Below are 10,515 nucleotides of genomic sequence, written 5' to 3' on the forward strand. Positions count from 1 at the left end.
GTAAATGGCAGTTAACATAATCTCTCCCCATTATTGTTTAGGAATTTTGTTTTGAAATAGAAAAAGCTTTTATTATAACAAGTATATGGTCATTCTTTCTTTCTGCTACACCATTCTGTTGGGGAGTATTTACACTGGAGGATTTATAAATGATACTTTTTTCTAGAAAGTATGGAGATATAACTTGATTAAAGTAGTCTTTGGCATTGTTTGATCTGAATCGCTTTATTTCAGTCCCAAATTGAGTCTTAATCATAGTGTAAAAGGTTTTAAAGGTTGATGTAACATCTGATTTCTATTTTAGTAGGAAGATCCATGAAACCTGAGTACAATCGTCTATAAATGACACAAACTATCTAGACCCAGTTATATTAGGAATAGTGGAAGGCCCCCAAACATCACTGTAAATGAGAGTAAAAGGTTGGTGGTCTTTTATTGCTTGTTGGGAAAGAAAAACGTTTATGTTTTGCAAGTTCACATACTTCGCAATAAAATTCTTTAATATTTAGGGATTTAAACAAAAAGGGAAACATAATCCTTAAAACTTTAAAAGGTGAGTGACTAAAGCAAAAATGGTGTAGCCAGATTTTGTATTCATTGGCACTAGATTATGATAAAAGAGACAATGGTTGGATATTCAAGACTCTAACTGGTCCACTAGGGTCTTTAAGATAGTATAGGTTGTTTACTTCCCTAGCACACCCAATCATCCTCTTTGTTCCTTGCTTTTGAAAAATGCATTGTGTAGGATGAAACAAAACACTGCAGTTAGTGTCTTTGATAAACATTTGGATAGATATGAGACTATTAAATAGTTTAGGTACATGTAGAACATTTTTAACCAATAGGGTTTTACTTATAGTAATATCTCCTTAGCCAGCAACGATTATGATAGTACCATCTGCAATTGTGATTTTTTTGTTGCTAGGACAGGGTGTGTAGGTGAGAAATTTGATTGAGGAATTAGTCATATGGTATGTGGCTCCTGAGTCAATCACCCAGGAATTTTGAGTAGGTATATGAGTAGATGACTCCAAGACATTAGAATCCTAAGAAAAGGAAGAAGATATACATGAGAAAACCACATATATCGATATAATCAATTTACATCACAAAAAGCTCTATCTAGAAACCAAAAAAGTTATATGTTACTATAATAATAATTGTTGAAATTTAAATTATTATCCTTCTAACGGTCACAAAATAAATTAAAAATAATTAATATTACTAATATAATGAAATGTTATCAAATTTTAAACTGATGTGGCCTTATTCATTCAGACGACAACATGATAAGTTGGTTTCTATCTGAATAGTAGGTTGCGATCTGAAATGTTATAAATTTCAAAAATATCGATTTTCTTTAAAAAGAAGTATTGATACTTACCAGCAACTTAAGTTACCCGGTTAAGCCATTTTTAATTATTTTAAAATATTTGCAACCTATATATTAAATTTAATTCAATATTACCAGTAACGATAAACTTATTTTTATTAAATTTCTTTTAAAATTTCCGATTGCACCCTTTTTTAGCATTATGTTATTATGTTGTTCTTTATAATTTCCCGAATGAAACCCTTGGAGAAGGGGAAATGTTTAGTCTTCATAAAATCCAATAAATTTTAAATACGTGTCAGCACCCAAATAAACTTTCGTCCATTATTTATATTAATGATCAACAACAGCTCATTCAATTTCCCAAATAACTTAAAAACCCTAGAACTTCCCAATTCGTGTTTATAAACCAATCCGATTAAAATCACTCCGAATTCCCAGGGTTTTAGACTAAATTAAATCCTCCGATTAAGAAATGGCGACCGCAACGGGACAGGCAAATGCTAGGAGAAAAACCGGTGTTTGTGAAAGTAGAGGATTTGAAACCCGGTAAGGGCACACTCTGATCGTCATAGTGGTAGAGACGACTGTTGTCAACACTTCCTAACACAAATTAATGCGTCCGTCCCCGTAAACGGGTAATTTATCTTGTTGTATAATGTATAATAATTAACAAACCAAGTTAAATGACATTTTACGTTTTAAGTATGAATTCTCGGAATTTCAAACAATAACGTTGATGGTAAAATGTGGTTTACAATGGTCATAAGCGGTTCTCTTATGGCTTGGACGAGAATTATAGTTGGTAAGGACATGCGTATGATTATATGCTTTTATATTATGGACGAACTTTTAAAATTTTAGAGATGAATAAACTGATAAAATTTTAAGAATAAAAATATATTATCAATAAAATGTATAAAAAATTATATCTAAAATTGACGATCACAACCCACCCACACTCAGTCCGTCTATAGTCGGTAATATTTTTCTCGGAAGAATGAAGATGATGAATAATATAAGCATGTGAGTAGGGGTGAACAAAACTCGACTGGAAAAATCGATTTTTTTTTTCAATTTCGAGTTATTCGAGTCAAGTTATTCTAGTCAACTCAAATTATAAATTCGGTTTTCTAGTCCGAGTCGAGTTGAAATTTTGAATTTCGAGTTACTCGAAAAACTGAAAATTTGACCCAGTATTTTGACAGTTTTACGATTTAGTCCATGATTTCATTATTTCTTCAATTCCTCATTTATTTTTAGGTCTATTTCTTACCAAATTTGAACCACATGTTATTAAACCATAGTATAATACATGTGTACTTTCAATTCCTCTTTTTGATAACAATTTTTTTTATTTTTCAATTTAGTCCTTCAATTTTTCATAATCTCCTTATTTCTTCAATTCGTCATTTATTTTAAGTCATTTTTATCAAATTTGAGCCACATGCTCCTAAACCATAATAGAATACACGTGTACTTTCAATACCTCTTTCTGATAACAAATTTTTTATTTTTCAATTAAGTCCTTCAATTTTTCATAATCTCCTTGTTCCTTCAATTTGTGATCTATTTTAAGTCACTTTGTTTTACCAAACTTGAACCACATGCTCATATACCACAATAGAATACTTATGTAACTTTAATTGTTATTTTTTTAACTAAAGATATATTATCTTTTTTATTTAGTCCCTAAACTTTGCATGTTACTCAATTTAACAAATCATTGTCATAATATTATAAATAATTATAATAAAATTAGTACAGAAACTTGAATAACTCGACTCAAAAAAAATTCAAGTTAAGTTCGAGTTGTAAAATACAACTCGTCAACTCGAATAACTTAAAATTTTTTTACTCGACTCGATCGAATGCTCACCTCGTGTGAGTGTCAGGTTTAAGATAATGATTGTTATTCGTAGGTTGATAAGATAGATTAATTTGACCATTATATGATAGAATTTACTGATGATAGAATTAACATGATCAAATTAAAAGATTATAATTAGTCGAAAGATCTTAAAAATCCTGAAGACCTTATGCAATGACTTTATTCCAAGACATTGTTAAGAAATTTTACGAGTTGAGGACTTTATTAAAGAAAAGCAAACTCTTTTAGGCAATGAAGAGACTGATTCTTTCCTTCATGCCCTCAGTTTCTCTACCTTTTAAGTTGAATGAATGAAACCCCTTGGAGAAGTAGTCTTCCCAATACAATTTAAACACGTGTCATCACCCAAATAAACTTTCGTCCATTATATATAACAGCAGCTCACCCAATTTCCCAAATAACTTGAAAACCCTATAACTTCCCGATTCGTGTTTATATACCCATCCCATTAAAATCATTCCGAATTCCTAGGGTTTTAGACTAAACCAAATCCTCCGATTAAGAAATGGAGACCGCGACTGGACAGGCGAACGCTAAGAGAAAGCCGGTGTTTGTGAAAGTGGAGGATTTGAAACCCGGTACGACCGGGCACACTCTGATCGTCAAAGTGGTAGAGACGACTCCTGTCAACACTTCCTCCAGGCCCAACAGGTCACGTGCTCTCCTATCTCGACCTGCCCCTCCGGCCCGAATCGCTGAGTGCGTTGTCGGAGATGAGACCGGCACCATCATCTTCACTGCTCGCAACGAACAAGGCATCCCTTTTTTCCCTCTTATCAATATGTATGTTTTTTAAATATATAGCCTATGTATTTTCGATTGATTTCGTATGGTGATGGACTTTATTGAGCAGTCGATAAAGAAAATTGGTTGTGTTTGTATATATGCTCTGCTTCCTATTTCTAGAAATACTTTGCTTTTGATTTCGGAGATGATTTTGGAACAAAGTAATATATTAATGGTTATCATAGTAGATGTGCATCTTTTTTTCATGATTGCATATTATCATATCATGGTATTGTTAGATGTATAACAAAAAGAAAATAAAAATCAAATATTTTGACGACGATGATGAAGATATGATGAAATTATTAAATTCAAACCATCTGATGCAGTCGATCTTATGACAAAAGGCGCAACTGTGATTTTACGGAATGCTAAGATTGTTATGTTCAAGGGGACTACAATGAGGCTAGCAGTCGACAAATGGGGACGGATCGAGGTAACCGAGCCTGCTAAATTCGAGGTTAAAGAAGATAACAATCTTTCTTTAGTTGAATATGAGCTTGTTACTGTTCCTGATCAGGGTATGAATTAGGGGCTGATCTTATGAGTAAATGAATATGAGCTTGTTACTGTTCCTGATCAGGGTATGAATTAGGGGCTGATCTTATGAGTGAATGAATATATATATATAGGAAGTGAATACTTTGGTTTGGTTTGGTTTGGTTTAGTGTCAAGATTAGTCCTTTGAGATTGCTGTAGTACTTACTAGTATTGGACATCTTATTGTGAAGTTTATTTGGGTTTTCATTTGCTTCTTGTTTATGCTATATGAACGATCAGCTTAACTTTTGGAAAAATTAATTGTGTAGTACTTACTAGTTTTGATCTGTTACAGACTCGGAAATATTTTATAGAGTCGGTACACATATGTTAATAAACATTAAAATTTTATGTGATAGTAGACATAAATAAGATTTTAAGGCGACACAATCAACAAAACAAGTTTTAAACTAAAAACATTTTGAACTTGTTGTAAATCCACCACTGGTTTCGTTTTGCCGTAAGAGTTTATGGTTAAAACACAAAAGTAGGGTTTATGATGATAATTTTTAAATCATTTATTGACAAAATTTGTAAAACAATCCCGTCGACTAAGTCAGAAGCCTTTTGAGACTTCAATTATTTCTTTCTGGCATCAAGTTTTCACTTTTATGATTTGTCGTGAACTTTACACTTTATTCAATTTAATCCATAATATATAATTTTTGCAAAAAAAAAATCTTCATCAAATTGATCATGTTACACTCAATTTTCCCATGTGCCTCTTGTAAAACACGAAAAAGATTACTTGCATAGCTGAGATTAATAATTAATTCTTGGAGAGAGGGCAGCCAATTCCATGGCGCTTACTAGGGAATGAAACAAACAAAAGGCAGCCAATGGCTCCAATGCATGCAGGCAACAACTTCAGCCACAAATCATCACCACCCTCTGCCGTCTTCGGACGAAAGCAGTTGACAACATTTGATCGAACAAAACAAGTGCCATGAAAATCATTATCGACACCGAAGCATGGAGGAAATCAATGAACTTGAGCTTATATTTGTTTGCCTCCTCTTCCGAAAGTTCAACCTTGCCATCCATCACCCATAGCCCTCTAAACGTAGCCACCCCGTATCGGACCTTGCCTCTTTCATCTCTATGACTATCGGTGAACGAAAGAAAGAAACAGACTCCGGTGCAAAACGCCACGAGGCCGAGCAGCAAGTTTTGGCAGAGCTCGGTTTTGCACCGGCCGTTGTTCGTTAAAATCGGGGACAGTAATTGGAACGTTAGGGCGGAGCCTGTAGGCAGAAGCTTTGACAAAATGGTGGTTCCTTTGAACGTCTTTCTCACGATCTTTTGTTTCTTGGTCTTTGGTTGCTTTAATATTGGTTGTAATAATGGACATTCCGACTTGGTCTGAGGCTCTCCGGCTCCGGTTTCGACATTCTTCAAGAGGGATTGTTTCTGTTCTTCGGCTGTGATGTCCATGATAAAGCAAATTGCTTCAAGCTTTCGTTGATCTTTCCACAATGTAATTTGCAGAGATTATACGATTGACATGAAAGAAATGGGAAGCATTTGTAGGGAAATGGAAACCGTCGTGAAACTAAGTGCATGGGAAACAGTTAGCATAAACATGAGTAAATTTGGTGGTTTTGTTATAAGAGAGCGGGCGTTACGATTTACAGACCATAATTGATAATTAAGGAACCTCAGTTTCACAAATTTGCCTCCAAACAAAACAACCATCCTACAAGTTCTTAATGTGCGCTTGTACCAACATAATACGTTATTGTTTTATAATATTTTTTTATTAGTAAGCTGTTAAACGTTAGCTTGATGATGTTATACGTTCCGTTAAAATGTGAAATAGAACGTTGTTCTCCTTTGAGGTCTTGAGTTCGAGCAACTATATTTGCAGGACGTGTGTATGTTAAATCCGGTGACTAAAAGTAAACATTTGTGAAATGTTAGTGGTCATTTCAAGAATTTACCCATTGTATAATTATATATAATGAATTTTTATTTTAATTTATTTAAAATGAATGGAAAATATTACTTAATTAATATTTTCTTGAAAAAAAAATATGTGCAAAATAATTATTATAACAATGTTTTAAATAAATTGGTAAATTAGAGGGCATGGCTTTCCTTCTTGACTTCATCAAACCAATGTGTAAAGTCATTATGGCACTGTTCGATGTTAACCGTTAGCTCACAACCCACGAGTAACACATTTGAAAGCTCCTTTCCCTTTTCTTGTTTTCCAATGTTTATATCAGCGATTTCTGAAATCCACGCTTTGCCTACCACTTGTTAGTTAGGTAAATCAATTTCTAAAAATCTTAAATATATTTTTTAAGAATCTTATTAAAATTTAAAATATATTTATACCTGATTAAATATATAAGAAAATATAAACATTTTATGGAAAGTCCTCTCAAAGTACAAAAAGCGTTATATAAATATATATAGGAAGACAAGATCCGCCATAACCTTTTTGACAAGTGATCCCAATTATTGATAATCAGATTTAATCACAATTATGTAACTCATAACACTTGCCTAGTGCTAGGAGTTGAAGTCATTAACCTGGACAATACACTTATTTGTAAAGACTCTTCAAGGTTTGATGGGTTTGCAGAGCAACCAGCTGGTAACATCTGCTGCTGCTGCTGCCGCCTCTTCATCCCTCTCAACAGTACCCCCAGCGCTTCTCTCATCCAATCGTACCGGCACAACTTATACGCCTCTTCAGGCGAAACCTGTTAAACAAAACAGATATTACTTTATAATCACATCGTATTATTAAAAAAAAATACTCGTTTCTCGATTATTACTGACCCATTTCCTGTTGTAAGTGATCTGTTCGGCCCACGAATCGAGTTCCTCGGTCACCTCCAAGGCAAACATGTAACCTCTGCAACCACCTTCAAGGCTGCAGCTGTTCTGTTTGCTCTTGCTTCTGAATTCCCACACTCCAGTGGATCCTCCTGGATACAAACCAAAATGTCTTTCTTCATCATCACGCATGCCATGGAGCATGTACTAAGTCGTATGTTCATTAACAATTCGATAAAATCGATACCTACATCGAGTATTCCTTTGACTCCAGCTTCCTCGAGGGCCTCCCGACATGCCGCTTCGTGCACGGTCTCGTCATCTTCCCATCCGCCCTGGAAAATCATGTTGACAATAAAAGGTCATACTTGTGTAGCGTCTAATTAGGGAATGGAGAAGAGGGGGAAAGTGTATATGTACTTTGGGGAAAACAAGATCATCACGGTTCGGCGTGGATATCATTAGAACACTGATCCTGCTTTCTTCGGTATCATTCTCCAGTCTGTATGGAATACACCTACAACAAACACCAGGAATAAAGCACTGATGCATCTACAAATCGATAGCAACAAGAGAGGGGCCGAATTACTCATCTTAGAAAAGAAGTTAACGTTGTTTTTCAAGACCGAAACATCAGTAGATTTGAGGGAATCGTTCTGATTGCAATCAACGCATTAATCTACTGATGTTTCGGTCTCGAAATGAACGTTAACTTATTGTCCAAGATAACTAATTTGACGCCTCTGGTGTTCGTATCACAAATGCTAGTGGATTAGATAAAAGATTTGGAGATTACCCAGCAACAAGCCTCAGATGATCCGTGTACCGTTGTCTGTGTCTCCCCTTTCGAGCGGGCAAGTAAGACATGGTGACCCCTTTAGTTGAAACCAACAAATCCTGAAGCTTTACGGTCGAAGAACAAGCTATAAAGCAATGGGAAAAAGCTTAAAAAGAATGAGCAAACCCAGTTTTTAATAGGAAGCAAACAAGTCAATAAAGGCAACGCTAAGTCTGAAACTTTTATTGCTCCTTCATCGAAATTTACTTGTTTTTACCAAATTAGCAGCAGGAAAGAGCAGGCAGAAAATCAAAGAAATTACCCTTTCTTGTAGGATTGAACTTGCAGGAACTGTTATTTATTCAACTAAAACTACGGCCTTTTCCTGTAACGATTGAACCACGAACCAAGATCTTCTTCATCTCCTTCAAAAGCTGAGAGGAAAAAAGAAAAGATAGTAAAAACTAATTGTTTGAGTCCTTTTTCCATTGATTTTTATAAGGGGGAGGAACGTGCAGCATCATGGAATCATCATCGCAGCAGGTAAGGGGGCCTAATCACGTCATCATCATAGAAGGTCCGGTCTGACTCATCGTTGTTTCCGAGTTGACTTGGACAAATCCCCATGCTTTTGTGTCTTAATTTGAAGGGAAAAACCGACTTCATTTACATGCAAGTCTAGAATATTCAGAAGCTAGTGAAGACCATATATTCCAAAATGAAGGGGGGAATATATGTGTAAGCATGTCCATTTAGAGGAGAATCAAAACCCAGAAAATGCCAAAAGGAAAGTAAAGGAAGAAATGTCATCTTCTCTAATTTTTTTTTTATTGTTTAATTTGGGTTTAATGGTGATTGCAGGAAGAATCCAAGAACAGCTATAGTTGAAATGGTCATGCTCTTGGGATACACGCCAATAGCGTTTACTTCGAGGTCAACTTCGGGAAATAAAATAATAATTTGGTTTAAATTATTAAAATCGGCATCAAACAGGCCCAAACGTCGGAGCAGGCACGCAAACAAGGGGCCCATCGTGGTTCCTATCCAGTCCAGTCGGTGATTTCATGACCGACGTCTCGATATTCAATTCAACGTCAAATTTGTAAGATCCGTTAATTCGCATAAATATTATTTTTATGTTTCATGCATATCAAATTTTATAATTGTTTCTTAAAAAAAAAAGAGATTATAGCATTATAACCCACAGATTTTTGGTACGGTCGTAAGCTTGGATTCTTGAATTTTTAAAGTGTTGTTAATACAAGGAGTCTTTCGTAGATATTACTAATCAGAGATATACGTATGATTTTAAGTTGGGAATAAATTTGAACTTATAAAATTTCAAGAGATGAACTTGAACTTATAAAATTTATGGGGACGAAAACATATACTCAATAAAAAATACATAAAATTTCTAAAACATATGATAATTTTAAATTTTTGGGGGACGACTACTCTTACTCGCTCCCCAATGTCCATCTCTGTTGATAATTATATTTTGTATAATATAAAGTGATGAGTTATTATTTATAGTGATTTGAGTAGTTGGAAGAAGTGGTATCTTTTGTTTTCTCTTAATTTTATTTATATACGTTGATGTATACTATTTTATGATATTATATGATGAATGAATATCGATGAAAAAAATTAGATTAATGGAATTAATTTATATAATGTCGGAATCGTCTTTTGGGTGGGCCCAGAATTGAGTTTCGACTTAGGAAAAATGATTTTGAGCAGCCACCGATAATTTATTTTAAAACAAATGGGTTGATCAGGATACCTTTGTTGAGTTAATCGATCGACGAAATAGCCAAGAGGGGGTGAATTGGCAATTAAAATTTTGGTGGAAGCTTTTGCAGAAAATAGAAAATAATTGCACAGCGATTTAGAGTGTTTTGACTTTCTCAACCAAAGTCTACGTCCACTACCTTAACTATCCACACTAAGGATTTTCCAACAAATTCACTAATTTATTCTTTCTTTTGAGGATAAAGAGTAACCTTACAACTCCCTCAAGAATTATACCTCAAATTCTTGAGAACACACTCTGCCAAAGAGAAGAATACAAATTTCACAAACTTACAGAAAAACCTTACAAGGTAGATTGTTTGCACAATTCTAGAACAAAGAAAGAACACTAAAAAATGAATACAATTGAGCACAAAGGGTGTTCTTGAAAGCAAAATGAATATTGAATGAAAAATAGGCTTGAAATGCTCAAACTTGAGGTTTGATGTTTTCTATTTGATTCTCTAGCTTCTCTTCTTAATTGTTGTTGATCAATGGCTCCTAAGCTTGTTTAAATACTCCTTGAATTACTTTTGAATGTTGGGGATTATTGGAGAAGTCAATAAAGCCGTTATTGTGTAATTATCATTTTAAAAATCTGTTGGA

At 34.3% G+C, this 10,515-nt stretch overlaps 3 protein-coding genes across 3 annotated transcripts; 1 reads left to right on the forward strand and 2 right to left on the reverse strand.

Moving 5' to 3' along the window:
- The first annotated feature begins 3,639 nt into the window (after positions 1-3,639).
- On the forward strand, positions 3,640-4,552 carry LOC120142637 (uncharacterized protein At4g28440-like). The gene is made up of 2 exons (XM_039157173.1): positions 3,640-3,982; positions 4,343-4,552. Exons 1-2 carry the CDS (start codon positions 3,733-3,735, stop codon positions 4,543-4,545), a joined length of 453 nt encoding a protein of 150 aa, XP_039013104.1. The 5' UTR covers positions 3,640-3,732; the 3' UTR covers positions 4,546-4,552.
- Positions 4,553-5,420: 868 nt separating this feature from the next.
- Positions 5,421-5,987, reverse strand: LOC120142889 (protein DMP7-like). The gene has a single exon (XM_039157365.1). The coding sequence runs from the start codon at positions 5,985-5,987 to the stop codon at positions 5,421-5,423; it is 567 nt and encodes a 188-aa protein (XP_039013296.1).
- Positions 5,988-7,032: 1,045 nt separating this feature from the next.
- Positions 7,033-8,576, reverse strand: LOC120142636 (nudix hydrolase 13, mitochondrial-like). Its single transcript, XM_039157172.1, has 6 exons — positions 8,441-8,576; positions 8,137-8,263; positions 7,761-7,857; positions 7,588-7,675; positions 7,344-7,492; positions 7,033-7,264 (listed from the first exon to the last, which is right to left on the reverse strand). The coding sequence occupies exons 2-6, from the start codon at positions 8,205-8,207 to the stop codon at positions 7,052-7,054; spliced, it is 618 nt and encodes a 205-aa protein (XP_039013103.1). The 5' UTR covers positions 8,208-8,263; positions 8,441-8,576; the 3' UTR covers positions 7,033-7,051.
- Positions 8,577-10,515: the final 1,939 nt, after the last annotated feature.

Source organism: Hibiscus syriacus, unplaced genomic scaffold (assembly GCF_006381635.1).
Source record: "Hibiscus syriacus cultivar Baekdansim isolate YM2019G1 unplaced genomic scaffold, ASM638163v2 tig00110831_pilon, whole genome shotgun sequence".
In the NCBI taxonomy this organism is placed as follows: Eukaryota; Viridiplantae; Streptophyta; class Magnoliopsida; order Malvales; family Malvaceae; genus Hibiscus; species Hibiscus syriacus.